General features: G+C 35.7%; 1 protein-coding gene across 2 annotated transcripts in view; it reads left to right on the plus strand.

Moving 5' to 3' along the window:
• Window positions 1-16,401, plus strand: part of otud5a (OTU deubiquitinase 5a) — a 66,098-nt gene that overhangs the window by 42,365 nt on the left and 7,332 nt on the right. For both annotated transcript variants that reach the window (XM_030138074.1, XM_030138073.1), the window contains exons 3-7: window positions 13,039-13,103; window positions 13,224-13,380; window positions 14,450-14,598; window positions 14,697-14,882; window positions 15,455-15,659. In XM_030138074.1, coding sequence (XP_029993934.1) covers window positions 13,039-13,103; window positions 13,224-13,380; window positions 14,450-14,598; window positions 14,697-14,882; window positions 15,455-15,659 — 762 coding nt within the window. The remainder of the gene's footprint in view (window positions 1-13,038; window positions 13,104-13,223; window positions 13,381-14,449; window positions 14,599-14,696; window positions 14,883-15,454; window positions 15,660-16,401) is intronic.

Raw genomic sequence — 16,401 nt, forward strand, 5'->3', positions numbered from 1 at the left:
GACAGAAACAAGACAGAAACAGCCAACATGAGTACATCACTTGTTCACTATAAATTAAAAAAAAAAAAAATACAAATACAAATAATGATGACATAGGCATAATCAAAACAAACAAATATACATAGTATGATCACAGAGGCATTAACTTATACATTCACCTCTGTACATACATACAACTAAACAGAGAAAGTGTATGGGTGATGAATTTTGATGGTTTATAACAAGTAAATGGTTACAAGTATCAATGTTTTTACTATTGAGCACTGATAGGAACTCATGTATAGACTTTGATTTGGGTCTGTGATCTTTGACCTTGAGTGACCTTGAAGGGTCAAACTGAAGGTCGCCAGTGTTTATATTTCAGCAATCTTCTCCCTTAAACTACTGGTCAGATTCTTTTTTTTTTTTTTTTTTTTTTTTTTTTATGTAGCATCCTTGGGACAGTGTCCACAAACTTTGTACACAGTTTTTAGAAATTTAGGTTTCTGACTATTCTATGAATTTCTGAAATATTACAAATTTGCCTTTGCTTGTAATGGTCCATATTTTGATGGTTTATAACATGGAAATGGTTACAGATATCAATATCATTACTATGGAGCAGAGCACTGATAGGAACTCATATATGGACTTTCATTTGGGTCCATGACCTTTGACCTTGAGTGACCTTGAAGGGTAAAACTCAAGGTCACCAATGTCTATATTTCAGCAATCTTCTTCTCTGAAACTACTGGTCAGATAATTTTTTTAATATGTAACTTCCTTGGGACAATGTCCACAAACTTTGTATACAGTTTTTAGAAATGTAGGTTTTTGACTTTTTTATGAATTTTTGAAATATTACAAAATTGCCTTTGCTTGTAATGGTCCATATTTTGATGGTTTATAACATGGAAATGGTTACAGATATCAGTATAGTTACTATTGAGCACTGATAGGAACTCATATATGGACTTTCATTTGGGTTAGTGACCTTTGACCTTGAGTGACCTTGAAGGGTGAAACTCAAGGTCAGCAATGTCTACATTTCAGCAATCTACTTCTCTGAAACTACTGGTTGCCTGAATTGAAAAAAAAAATGTATGTATGTATGTAGATTCCTTGGGACAATATCCACACATGTTCACAGTTTATAGAAATTTAGATTTCTGACAAATTTTTTAAATACAAAAAATTTGCCTTTCATCAGATTTCTGTGGGGGAAAAAAAAATTATGTCCAAATACTATAAATAGTATTGTGGGGCCCTTGCAACAAACAGTAGAGTACAGTGGCTGATAAGGGTCATTTAATGTCACAGCTTACAGAACACAAAGATAAACTTCTGCAGAAGAAGAAAAAGCCGCAAACCCTGTCATACACATTATTTTTAGATATAGCATTTTCTGCTGATGTCACTTCCTCGGTTGTTTGTCCGGACGTTAGGTTAGCAGTGGGCGGAGCTACAGAGCTGATAACCTCTTCCGAATAGCAGTGACGCACACTGGTGTGAAGAGGAACTACACTACCCACGATGCTCTGTGGGACATCGACCACAGTGAAGCCTGTTAGGCTCAGATAACACGGCCGTCGACTCAGGCTCCGCCCCCTTTTCTCAGAAAACACTGTGGCTGACCAATCGAGGAGGTTGTTGTGGTTTCCTGTGAGTTTTCTAAGTTCTGCTGAATTTCGTGTGAATTAATACCGTGGCCTCATCCTGGTTCAGACTCAGGACGCCTGTGACTCAGTACTTCTACTATATTTGAGTCGAACTATCATATACTTGTACTTTACTGGTATTTCCATTTCATGCTGCTTCATACACCATCTCCACTGCATTTGTCTGACAGTGTTAGTTCCTTTTCAGATGCAATTCATCACCATCCTCTTATTTAGTAAAAATAAACAGTGTTCCTCCAAATTATTTTCAATATTTTTGATTAAAATTAAGGATAAAGTGCTTAATTTATGACTCACATTTTCTCCTTAATCTAAATAAACTCTTGAAAAACCATCTTGGGCGAGAATTTAGTTGGAAAAAATTTAGTACGGTTCTTTAAAGCTAACGCCAAAACAACAGTTTTGTAGAAACTTAAATGCTTCTACATGCTGGAGGTGTTACGGGGACACAGAGGCAAACCACACCCACATTTTTTGGTCCTGTATGAAAATCACAACTTTTTGGAAAGATATTGAAAGAAAAATAGAACTTTTTTTTTTTTTTTTTTCATTTATTTGGATCTCCTTTAGCTTTGGCTTAGGCCATCACTATTCTTCGTGGAGTCCACACCCAACACAATTGTCTTTACACTGCAGTACACAAACTACCAAAAACACCTACACACAAAACAACACAAACAACAACTGAAAACCATTCATCACAATTACAAAACAAAAACTTTTGGGTTTTAAATTACAGCAACCCACTTTGTTACTATTGTTAGGAGATGTTCCTGATCATTTGACAATAAATGATAAATATCTTCTAAAAAATAATCATAATGGCTTCAACTTGACCCTCCGGTGCTGGAGGTTGAAAATTGTTGATGAAATTCACAAAATGGAGAGACTAACATTTATGCTGAGGCTGCAAGCTGAATTTTACATCATAAAATAAGGGCTAAAGGATTACTTTCTTTAAATACAATTAATGTGCGGTTTGTCTCATAGTCCTGTGAAATGCTATATAAACTGCTGCTCTAAAATTTTAATTAATTCTGTAACTTGATTACTATTTCATAACTGTAACCTAGATTATCGTTAGCTACTATTAGATTGTGACTATTATCTGTTACCGATTGTTGTTTATGTTCTGTATGACAAAATGATAAATAACTAATAAAAAATAAGTGGAAAAAAAAAACATCTTGGATTTGCTAGAAAATACATGGTCACGAAACTGACAACAGTTCTGTTTTTCTGAGCTCATTTCTCCAGTTCTGTGTCAATATATTCTCTAAATCAGAGGCGTCAAATTTATTTTAGCTCAGGGGCCACATTCAACCCAATTTACTCTCAAGTGGGTCAGACCTGTAAAATAATAACATAATGGCAACTGCAATGTTTCTCTTTGTTTTAGCACAAAAAAGTACAATTAAATAATGAAAAGTTTTACGTTTACAAACTATCCCTTCACAAAAAAGCTTCAATAACCTGAACAAATATGAACAATGAGAATTTTCTTCAGAAAATAAGTGCAATTTTAACAACATTATGCATCAACTTATCATTTATACATGTGAATTACAACTTACAGAACACAATGGATCTACAAAGACACAAAACATTACATACGAATTTATAAATAAAATCAGAAATGGTCTAGTAGGATTTATTATTTCCAAAACTGCATTTAATGTAAAATAAGCTTATTTGTTATGTTGCATTGTGTTTATAAAATTGCAAATGCACTAACAAATAAAACACTTGCACCATATTATGTAATGTAATGTTCTTTTTGTTAAAATAAAAAATTAGAGCCAGTAACGAAGAAAATTTTAACACCCAGCCATGTCACGTTGTACTTATTTCATCATGTTATACTTAATTACGACTGTTTTACTCCACTATGTTGAAAATGTAGCTGCATATACAGTTGCGGAAAAAATTATTAGTCCATCAAAAGTCATCAAAAACAATGGTTATGCAACAATGGTTATATGTACTAACTCCTGTGTGTATCATGTGACTAAAACAGACAGAAAAGAAAGCATGGAATGCCTAAAAGCACTGTTTTTGTCAGTACATTGACATAGATATTGATATAAGAACTGAAGTGATTTTGGTTATTATCAAGAAAAACATGGAAAATGGATGGATATCAGCTCTGAAATTAAATTACTATGAGATATTTTTGTTGTTATCATTATATTTGTCCAAACAAATGTACCTTTAGTTGTACCAGGCATTAAAATGAACAAGAAATTGAAGAAAACAATGGTGGTCTAATCATTTTTTTCGCGACTGTTTATGAAAGTAAATGACTGGAATGCACACATTTTAAAGCTGTGAGGACTGATCACGTTTTAACAGTTATGGTTTAACGCTTAAATATGTCCACGCAGCGTTAAACAGACACATAAAGTGAAGTGGAGCGAAAAGAGTCAAAACAAAACTATCACACAGTTATGTTTTAGCAGGAATCACCAACACATCAACCGTGACTGTGTGTGGTTGAGAAGCTGAGGCGACGTGATGTGGTTCATGACACGAATGATCTTTTCAAACACTGTCACGCAGAAAATATGCATAAATCACACAAATAATCAAACCAAGGCTCTTTTTATGCATCTGAAATGTATAGGTTAGTGACTGCTGTTTGTCTCAGTCCATAAATACACCTATTGCACTATGTGGATGCTTCCGCTGCTGAAAATAGTCCCTGATCAGGAAACTCTGCTCAGGAAAACGGGTGTCACAAAAGCTCAGAGGGAATCTCCCTCCAGATCACCCACTGTCAATGAATAATCACATGAAGTTTCCACTGATTCATTCAGACGTGAGCAACAAAGGAAGGAGTATTCAGATCCTCTGCTGCTGTAGAAGTACATCATGGGGTTTATTTTATACACAGATCAGCCATAACGTTCTGACACTGACAGGTAAAGAGGTATTAAAGTTGATTATGTCATTCCAATGGACCTGTCAGCGGGTGGATAGATTAAAAAATTAATGAAAGAGAACACGATAGTCAACAAAATGAACCCCAGAGTCAACACAATGGACAAGAATGAACAAAATATACAACAAAATTAACAAGAAATGGGCAAAAACTGACCAAAATGTACAACAAAATGAACAAAAATTATCAGAAGAGAACCAAAAACTGAACAAAAGTAAACAAAACCAAACTAACCAAGAAATAAATCTAATAAGAAAGAATACGTTTGTCCTCGAAGTAGAGAGGTGGACCTCCAAACACTACAACTATGTCCACACCATTCTAGAGCCAACTTTATCCTGCAATTTTTTATTCATTTTGTCATAATCTTTTCCTTAATTTTTCTCAAATTTGCTCATTTTGTTTTTTATTTTGTTCATTTTTTGTCAACTTTTTGGATTATTTTCCTCATTCTTGCCCTTTGTGTTGAATATTTTCTACATTTTTTTATTAGCTGAGGAGACGTGATAAGGTATATGACATGACAGATCTTTTCAAAGCTGTTACATTGGGAAATATGCATAAATCAGACAGAAATAATCAAACCAAGGCTGTGTTTATGCATCTAAAAAGTATAGGTTAGTGACTGCTGTTTGTCTCAGTCCATAAATACACACCACGGCACTACATGTGGATGCTTCCGCTGCTGAAAACCATATATTTTTTATTAGTACGTTTTTTTTAATATTTTTATCAATTACTAGAAATTTCAGGCGACCCCATTTGAATTCCAGGTGACCCCACTTGGGGTCCCGACCCCAAGGTTGAAAAACACTGGTTTAATATCTGTTCTCTGACTTTAGCTACATCAGTGTGAAACTCAGGGAATCACTGTCCAAGTAATTTTCTTACGAGCTGCAACTCATGAGTATTTTTGTTTTGAAATACAAGGAAATCTGTAATTTGTGCGAACTTCATGCTAGCTGCTACTAGCCAACACTGAGGTCATACCTGCAGCCTCCACTCGCTCAATTCACCTGTTCATCTGTTGAGGCAACATGGCCATTGTTCTTTTTTTTTTTTTGCATTCTCTTTTATTAGGTTTATAGAGTTATTTTCTTTCAACCGCACTTTTTCTGTTTCAAAAATCCTTAAAGATGTTTAAAGAACCCAGAGGTATTGTAATGCTATGTTTGCTTTTAAGTCAGAAATACCGAAACTGTAAGCACCCAGGTCATATGTTCGTTTTTGTTTATTTTTGGGTTTTTTTACACTTTTGTATGTATAAAATAAGAAATACAAAAAGGGCTCTAATAGATAACATCTGCATGAATGGTAATGTTGGAGATATTTTGCCACCTTTTTCAATAAAACCAAACAAAAAACAAAACAAAAAAAAAAACTCATTGGATTTTTTGGGGAACTTTTTGGGGCTGGAACAGATTAATTATATTTCAGTTAATTCCAATAGGAAAAAGTGATTCGTAAAACAAGTAAATTACAAAACGAGCGTGGAAATGGAACAAATTAAACTCACACTGCAACATTCTTCTGTATGTGATAAAATATTGAAACTCAGCTTATATATAAAAGAAATGAGTTGCCTGAAACAAGAGAAAGAAGGTGTAAAACGTGATAAAACCAGTTAAAAATAAAAGGGAGTCTGAGTCCCAGCTGCACAGTTTATGGTTAAAACTAGATCCTGAGACGCGCCCCTGACAGCGAACTTACATGAAACACACACACCGCTGATGAGAAAGAGGAAGTTGCCGGGGTGATTCTGAGAATCACTGTGGCGACGGACCATGTGACTTGCTGGAAGTCAGACCGATATGATGCTCATTTGCATACCGCTTCTCTGCTACAGGAAGGAAGTGTGTGTGAGGTCTGTGTTTACATGTTTATGTTAGAGGGGTTTCTGTCGACAGGTGCAAGAGGTCAGAGCTCCTGCAGCATCCACACTGTCGATTAGTGTCATTGGGTTCACCGTAACCTTTAACGAACCCGACTGGTCCAACCTGTCGGTGTTTCGAGTTGAACAAGTCTGTGTTTTACTCAGATTTGCAGGGTTTGTACAGATGCTTGAAATCCTTGAAAATGCTTGAATGTCAGTGTTGTGTTTTCAAGGTCTGGAAAGGGCTTGAATTTTAGTGCAAGTGCTTGAAAGTACTTGCAATTATAACTGTGTGATATGATTTAATATTAATTCAAGCCAAAGCTACTTAGAGAGGTGACACATTTTGAAAAATAAAAGTTTATGTCAAAAAAGAAAATTAACAGGTGCTCGCAGGTAGGGGTGTAAGAAAATATCGGTTCTGCAATATATCGCGATATTTCACTTCACAATACTGTATCGATATTAAAAAGTCCTGTATCGATATTTTTGGGTATTTATTCAAATGCAGATATTGTGAAGGTTCATTTTAGTTTTTTGGGGGTTTTTGTTTGTATTTTATTTATTATGATTTAACACTCTTATATTAAATAATGTTAGTTCCTTTGTTGGGATTGCACAAAAATAATGTTATGATGTTAGTTATGAGGTACTAGAATATGAACATTTGAGCAGGATCTTAAACTGTAATGTCTGTAAAACATAATTTAAGTTTTATATGTTATAGCATTAGATCCCGTTCTGATCAAATAATGTGTTTAGTATTTGTGCATATTTCTGGTGTAATTCAATTCTTCAAGGAAATAATTATTTGTTAAAAAAAAAAAAAGAAACAAACTAAAAATTGCCTTTTTAACAGTATCATGATATATCATGATATATTGTATCGTGATCCTAGTATTGTGATTTGTATCGTATCGCCAGATTCTTACCAATACACCCCTACTCGCAGGTCGACTCCAGGTCCATTTTAATCTTAATCTTTGGCTCGGTGCAAGTGCCCCCCCCCCCTTTTTTTTTTTTATAAAACTTTGTGTTCTCCTTGAATTTCTAAATTTTCTGCTATTATGAAACATAATTTTAGATGTTTTTAGCATCATATAGGGTTATTCAAAAAGAATGAACATATTTCATTACGCAATATTTTAATAAGGAAAAGCAATAGAAAACTCCAGCCCAGTCACAAGTATTCTACTCACAATCAACTTTTATTTCCTGCCTTACAAGTGTTGAATGTGTCCACCACCTGCAGCACAGACAGCTTCAATGTGATAAGAGAATTCCTCCCAGACACTTATCAGCATATCACAATCCACTGAGTTGATCGCTGTTGTTATTCGATGTTTAAGGTCATCGAGGTTAGTGGTAGCAGTGGAACATAAACACAATCTTTTACATATCCCCACAAGAAAAAAATCACACATGGTGAGGTCTTGGGCCCCCCTCTGACCAATCCATTGCTGGGGCACTTTTTTATTTAAAAAAAGCTCAAACTTAGAAACCTCCTCTTTCAAATGGTCACTGACTCCTTCCATGACGATGCTTGAGAACTGAAGCAATGCGTCATGAAATCGGTTCATTCTTTTTGAATAACCCTGTACAATGAATGAATGAATGTTTTTATTATTGTGTCTTGCATAAAAAACATGCCCAGCCCTTCCATGGGCTTATAAGACACCAAAAATACAAACCAAAAATCAAACACCAGACAATAGGCACAATAGATATGAACAAAACAAAATACTGACCTATTTAAACAAACATGTCTGCCGCTTTTTCCAGGCTTTACAAACAAATAATGCTAATTTATATACATTAGAACTAAACAACCATTTCATCTTGTCATCATCAGTGCTCCAGAACAAATCAGGATTTCGGATACACATACCATCAAACAAAGGGGCTCTCAGTTCATCATCTAGAGGACAATACAAAAGAAAATGTGATTCATTTTCCACTTCCCCCAAATCACACAGTCCACAAAGTCTATTTTCTTCTGGGGTTTGAGTGAATCTCCCAGTTTCTGAGGCCAAGGGAAGGATTCCTGTTCGCAACTGAGCAATTAGGGACCTTTGGTTCCTGGTCAAATTTGCGCTGACATAAAATTCTGTTTTCTATGTGTTTTTTAGTTGAATGTATGTCCGCAGCTTCGGTTTAGTCAGGATGCCACTCATCCATTTTTCTTCAAAAGCAGACATTAGGTTAGCTCTAATCTTATTAATACTACATGAAAGGTTGTTGTGAAATAACATACTGAAGTTGTGCTTCTGCAAAGACAGATCTGACCTCTGCCGCCCAAGGGGACCTTGTCTTACTCCAGCCAAATACTGTTTTGGTTATTCGATTACCTGGCATATTAATAATTCGATTCCATAATCTAACCATTTCACATTTTCTTTGAATTGCACCAGGAACCCAACCCATGTCACCCTGCGCTGCCAAAACTGGGACAAACTTATGAACCCCAAGAAAGCAGCGGATGGCTCTGTTTTCAACAGCGTCTAAAGTTGGACATTGTACATCATTGTGATTAAAAAGTGAAAAAAATAATCATAAGTCTTTGTATTCCTGGAGATGTGTAGTTTACCCCAGCGATAAGGTGCTGGAAAAATATGAAAATGACCCTTAAAAAGTGCTTGAAAAGTGCTTGAATTTGACCTCGAAGTATGTGTACGGGCCCTGGATTTACTGACGCTGTTACCCAGATATTTGTTTATTTGTTTTGATCCCCATTAGCTACTCTTCCTGGGGTCATTAACAACATAAAAACAAAGCACCACAATTCCCCACAACTCGCTCAGTAAACAAGAATGTGCATACACAGCAACACAAAAACCAAAATTCAACAGCACCCACACAATGCAAAACAATTCCAATAACTCTGATAGTACCAACAACAAAATAAATAAATAGAATGTATTTTTGTTGTTGGTACTATCAGAGTTATTGTGTCAACACTCAGTATTAACAGGCAAACACTTAAAGGTGAACTGTTGAGAATGGTGAAAAACAGAAACATTCTCCAGCACGTCATATATCCGATCCATCTGATTTAAAAAGTTTGCCCATCTGAAGGATTTGGGTTTTTTATTTATTTATTCATTTATTTTGTGAATGGGTCGCAACGCCATCAAACCATGTCAACAGGACTGTGTAAAAGTCCTAGACCACCATTGGACTGGATTTTTCACTGTGTCATGATGACTATACTTGTGCATGGAGGTACAACCGGAATAAACAGGAAATACGTTTGAAAAAATTAGGAAAATAGCAGTTTTGACATACCAGAATGTCAAGTATTTGGTGTCACCTTCATTTGCGTCTAATATGTCTTCCTCTGTTTTGACTCGACACATGCTTAACATTTCTTACTGTTTTGGTGATTTTTGTCCTGTGAAAAAAGGTCACATGCTCTTCTTCTTCTTCTATTATTATTATTATTATTATTATTATTATTATTATAATTATTATCATCCACATTCTTCTTATTTTTAGTGTTATATCTGTTATGTATGTATTTCTGCCCATATTTTCTCTTATTCCTTTTTACTTGTAAATAAATACAAAGAACCATTTATGGTCATAAACGGTTTGTGATTCTACAAAACCAACTGAGCTAAATGACCTGAAGCTTGTGCACAGAACTGTTTGTACTGTAGGTTAATTCTCCTGTTAGCTCCCCTTGGCGACAGTGTTGATGAATACCTGGCAGCTCACTACTAGTTATATGCTAATGCAAATGCTAATGCTAGGTGCAGTATGTGTATTAGGATGCATAAAATGCAGACACAGAATTTCCTCAAGGGTGTCATAAAGTGAGTTCATCTTAACCTTAACAACAAAATTTTCACCTATTTATTTGTAATGTCCAGCAGGAACTCCATTATTCATGATTGAAAAAAAAATGAAAAAATTAACAAAGATAGGTTAAAAATCATTTCAAATCACAGAGATGTCACTTTGAAATGAGGCTGAGGTTTTTCTATCCTGATCATGTGCGCTACTGTAGTATCGCAATATTTTTTTATCACGATAATCTACATTTCAATTATCTACAGAAAGCACAGTCAACAACCTGGAGGGGGCAGGGCCTGAAGTGGTTCATTTGCATCTAAAGGGCCAGCGCTCCAAACCACCTTTCTGGTGTCATTACTCAGAAATAGGGTTGAAGATGGACCTGTGGAGTTGAATGAATGAAGAATTCAGACCCAAGCAGAGCATTTACAGTTTATGTTTTAAAATGCATAAATCCATTTTTTAAAAAAAGCAAAATATCACTCCTTTAAGAAACTAAATAATTAACTATGAGAAAATAAACTACACATCAATTAGTAATAAAACGGATTCTTATCCACATCCAGAAAGACTATTTTACTAAACCACTGTCAGATTTCTGCCTTTTTATATTGAAACTTCTGTGTTTGTAAGAAGTGAAACCTGGTTAATGTGACCGAAGGGAAATGGAAAATGATCATCGTGTTAGTTTTATTTCTTAAATTTTGGTTTGTGTCGGAAAGAAGTGAAACAACCACAGACAAGGATTCACACACTACCAGACGTGGAAAATATCAGCCTTTATCAGCTCCAGAGTGTCATTATTATCTTGTGTTAAACATCTGTTGTATTGTTTTTATTTAGACACTGGGATGTGGAAGTGTCTCCTGGGTTAAATATGCACCATATACAGTAAATATAAGCATTAGATCAGGGTGTCAAACATATGATGATGATAGGATGAATTTGAGAATCACAAAACTTCCACTGAAGATATTAAACCTCAAGGATGTCGTGGAGCGGGTTGTCCAATAACTGAAGGGTTGGCGGTTCGAATCCCTCTCTGTCGTAGTCAGGTGCTGTTGTGTCCTTGGGCAAGATACTTCACCCTCTTTGCCTCCAGTGCTGCTACTCACACTGGTGTATGAATGTGTATGTATGTTGGGTAGTGGTCGGAGGGGCTGTTTGCTGCAAACTGGCAGCCATGCTTCCATCAGTCTGCCCCAGGGCAGCTGTGGATACATAGTTTACCGCCACCACAGTGTAAATGTGAGAGTGAATGAATAATGCATTGACTGTACACGCTTTGAGTATGTGTTCGTAGAAAAATCTAATCCATTACTATTATTACATTTCATTTCAGGGGCCACATACAGACAAATATGATCCTAAGTAAATAATCACATAATAAGTGTCCTGTAGTCCAATGGCATATTTAAATCAAATCAAATTGTATTTATATAGCGCCAAATCATAACAAAAGTTATCTCATGACACTTTACATATTGAGCCGGTCGAAACCAGACTCTGACGCCAATTCACAGAAACTCAACAGAATCCTCCAGGAGTAAACACTTGTGACTGGTGACAGTGGAAGGAAAAACTTCCTTTTAACAGGCAACAACCTGGAGCTGACCCAGACTCCTGGAGGAGGGACGTCTGCCTCGACCAGTTGGGGTTAGAGATAGAGGGTAAAGGAGGAGAGAAAGAGAGAGAGAGATGGAAGACATGAATTGACATTTATCTGACGTTTCAAGGTCACTCAAGGTCAAAGGTCATGGCACCAAATGAAAGCCCATATGTGACTTCCTATCTATTGCCAATAGTAATTATATCAATATCTTCAACTGTTTTCAAGTTATAGCAGTTTGAAATGTGTCCCATTATAAACAAATGGGGATTTTTTAAATTTCAAAAATTCATTAAAAAAAATCAAAAATCAATATTTCCCAATTCTTTGAACATACATGGCAGATCTTACCCCAAAGATGTTCCACAACAAATATCAAGTCATTCAGACTGACGGTTTCGGAGAAGAAGATTCTTTTTTTTTTTTTTTAATACTTTGTTTTTGACAGATTTAAATTTTTTTAACAAACAGACAAAACGAAAATGCAAAGACAGAAGAAGCAACAGACGTTAACAAGCAGACAGGGTAGTATCAAAATGGATTAGAAGATTCTTGAAAACTGTTTACGGACGGACGACAACTGACACCAATAGTCCATCGGACCTTTGGGGCTGTTGGACTAAAAATGATGACCACTCCAGATTTTGTCCTTGGTTCAATGTGGAAAAATGTTACATTAGAAAAACAATTTACATTTACAAACTATCTCCCACAATGAAATGTGAATAATCTGAACAAACATGAACAACCTGAAATGTCTTAACATTATAATGCCTTCTATTAAATGTTTTCATCAAATGTTGGGATCTGTAACTTGTTTTGATAAGTTGTGACATAATATTGTTGAAATTGCACTTGTTTTTCTTAAGAAATTTCAGGTCGTACATGGTTGTTTTACTTTAATTTGACTTTTTTCACACTTTAACAAGGACAAAATTTTCCATAATTATTTATAGGTTATTCTGCTGTTATTTTACTGTCCGACTTCAGATGACACTAGGCTGTATTTGGCCCCTGAACTAGAATAAGTCTGACATCTAATCCACTGATTTGACATAAAGTTGCTACTGTTTCTACACTGATTTACCATTTGAATGGATTAAATACAATGAAAATATCCAAACCTTTGTCTAAATGTTCTGTCTGTATTTGTGTGTTTCAGCTGATCAGGTTTACGGAGATCAGGACATGCATGAAGTGGTCAGAAAACACTGTATGGACTACCTGGTGAGTCTCCCTGACCTCTGACCTCTGACCCTTAACTGAATCAGTCCTGTTTGTCATGTTCTGTGCGTCAGTATTAGATGCTCTGTTCGTGTCATAAAGTTTTTTTTCCTTCTCTTCCAGATGAAGAACGCAGACTATTTCTCCAACTACGTGACGGAGGACTTCACCACATACATCAACAGGAAGAGGAAAAACAATTGCCATGGCAACCACATCGAGATGCAGGCCATGGCGGAGATGTACAACAGACCAGTGGAGGTGTATCAGTACAGCACAGGTGAGTCCAGGCAGCCAGTCACAGACCACCGTTCGGTCACGTGACGTCAGTTTTGTCTCTTTGTATCTTTTCAACATGTTATGTTAATTTTGTCTCTTTATGTGTTTTATTTCATTTCCATTTCTTTCTTTTTTGTTACTTTTCATTATTGTCTATTGATTTATTCTAAGATTTTCATCCATTTTAGACTCTGTTTTTTATAATCCTTATGTTTTTTTACATTTTTTCTCAACTTCTGTGGCATGAGTTCATTTTATTTCTTTTTTGTAGTTGTTTGGATGTGTTTTACATCATTTTTGACTTTTGTAATTTTTGTCTCTGCGTTTTATTTTTTCATCATTTTCACATTTTATTTTGAGGTATTTTGCCTCTTCATCTTTATCTTTTATGTTATTTTTGTCCTTTCTCGTAATTTACATAATTTTATCTTCTATATATATTTTATTGTCTTGACATTTTTTCCTTCTTTTTTGTTTTTTATGCCAATTTCTCTATTTACTTTTCTTAAAAGTAATTTTCATCTTATGTTTTTGTGTCTTTTTGCATCTTTCAGATAGTTTTAGTCTCTTTGTGTCAATTTCGTCCATATTTTTTGCATCATTTTTGTCTTTTTGTAGTATTTTTGTCACTTTACATCTCTTTACACTTCTGATGTCATTTTTTCACTTGGCGTCTGCATAATTTTTGTCTTGTATTGTTTTCATTTATTTACATAACTTTCTATACATTGTTTTGTCTTATTGGTTATTTTACGAACAATTTAAAACCACATCTAAAATCTGATTTCTTCAACTTTTAAACTGGAAAGAAATAATAATTTGACATTTATATTTCTTTCTTTTATTTAGGTTTTATTTATTCTTCTGTACAACACTGTTTTTTTGTTTTTATACAGTTGTTCTACGTCTTTTAATCTATTCTTGTATTTTATTCTTTTATTTTGTTTTTTTTAATTATTCTTCTGTACAGCACTTTGGTCCACTGTGGTTGTTTTAAAGTGTTTTACAAATAGAGTTGGATTGGATTTATGACACATTTTATGTCTTCCTTATTCCTCGTCTTCCTGCAGAGCCAATCAACACGTTCCACGGCATCCACCAGAACAACGACGAGCCAATCAGAGTGAGCTACCACCGCAACATCCACTACAACTCAGTAGTGAACCCCAACAAGGCTACGATCGGGGTCGGACTGGGGCTGCCGGCCTTCAAACCAGGGGTACCAGAACTGAACCGGCCTCAGTTTGTTCAATGTGCGTTCTGTGTGGTTCTGTGGTTAACCTGACTCCTCCCCCTTCCCCCTCCCCCTTCCCTCAGTACGCCGAGCAGTCTTTGATGAAGTCGGCCATCAAGACGTCGGAGGAGTCGTGGATTGAGCAGCAGATGTTGGAGGACAAGAAGAGGGCGACCGACTGGGAGGCCACCAACGAGGCCATTGAGGAGCAGGTGGCCCGGGAGTCGTACCTGCAGTGGCTCCAGGACCAGGAGAAACAGGCCCGACAGGTACCAAAGGGGAGGGGGAGGGGTTTACCGGTGTAACAGGCCACTGTATACAGGGTTTGTACGGGTGCTTGAAATCCTTAACCCTTGTTTGGTGTTTGGGTCTGTGGGACCCGTTTTCATTTTCTCATTAAAAGAAAAATGGTGAGTATTTTTTTTTTAAAGAATTTTTTCCTTTCATATTTTGATTTTATTACATTTTATTTAAAAAAAAAAAAAAAAAAAAACTAAAAACGAGTAGCCCCTTAATTCATAAATGTGATCTACCAAAGGCAAAAGGCAAATATTAAACATATATGCTTTTTATGTTGCTAGTAATTGGGATGAAGTAAACGTATGTTGAGTATTTTAACATAAAATTGTTTATGTTGAATTAAAACCCCACAAATGCAGTGGGACCACCACACCCATGAACACTGGCTGAATAACAAAAATCTGAATATTCGCGCAAAGGTCAAAAATGCTTGAATTTCAATGTTGTGTTTTTAAGGCCTGAAAAGTGCTTGCAGTTATAACTCTGTGATGTGATTTATTTATTGTTGTTCCGTTTGTATTTTTTTTTTTTGCGTTCGCAGCCCCGTAAGGCCAGCGCCACCTGCAGTTCAGCGACAGCAGCGGCATCCAGCGGACTGGACGACTGGAGCGCCCGGTCACCACGGCAACGTGACTCCGACCCCTCCCACTCCGACCTCACAGCCGCCCCGGCAACCAACAACAAGCCCCCATCTCCAGCCGGGGCCGCGCTCATCCTGAGCAAACCCCCCTCACCCTGCGCACCAGGTAACACACACTTAAACGAATGAATGAATGAATGAATGAATGAATGAATATAGATATGTAGGATAATAGTCATATATGTCCGTTATCACCTGAGAATATCAATGCACTTGGGCATCTGTTATGTTTTATTAGATTAGATTGGATTGGATTGGATTGGATTGGATTGGATTGGATTGGATTGGATTGGATTACATTAGATTAGATTGGATTAGATTAGATTAGATTGGGTTGGGTTGAATTAGATTGGATTGATTAGATTACATTAGATTAGACTAGATTGGATTAGATTACATTAGATTAGATTAGACTAGACTAGATTGGATTAGATTACATTAGATTACATTAGATTGGATTGGATTACATTAGATTAGTTTGGGTTGGATTAGATTAGATTACATTACATTACATTACATTAGACTAGACTAGATTGGATTAGATTACATTAGATTGGATTGGATTACATTAGATTAGGTTGGGTTGGATTAGATTAGATTAGATTAGATTAGATTAGATTAGATTAGATTAGATTAGATTGGATTGGATTGGATAGAACTTTTTTGATCCTTTGGACAGAACACTCAGGTTAAGGATCCAGTAACAGCACAACAATGAATGTACACACAGAAGAAATATTACAAGAGAAAAAGGGAAAAAAATATTTATTAAAAAAACAGTAGTGAAAGACTACTAAAAAAAATACTAGTGGAAAGAAATAATAAAGTAGTAAAGATGATAAATAATA

The sequence above is a fragment of the Sphaeramia orbicularis genome, chromosome 7 (genome assembly GCF_902148855.1).
Source record: "Sphaeramia orbicularis chromosome 7, fSphaOr1.1, whole genome shotgun sequence".
NCBI lineage: Eukaryota > Metazoa > Chordata > Actinopteri > Kurtiformes > Apogonidae > Sphaeramia > Sphaeramia orbicularis.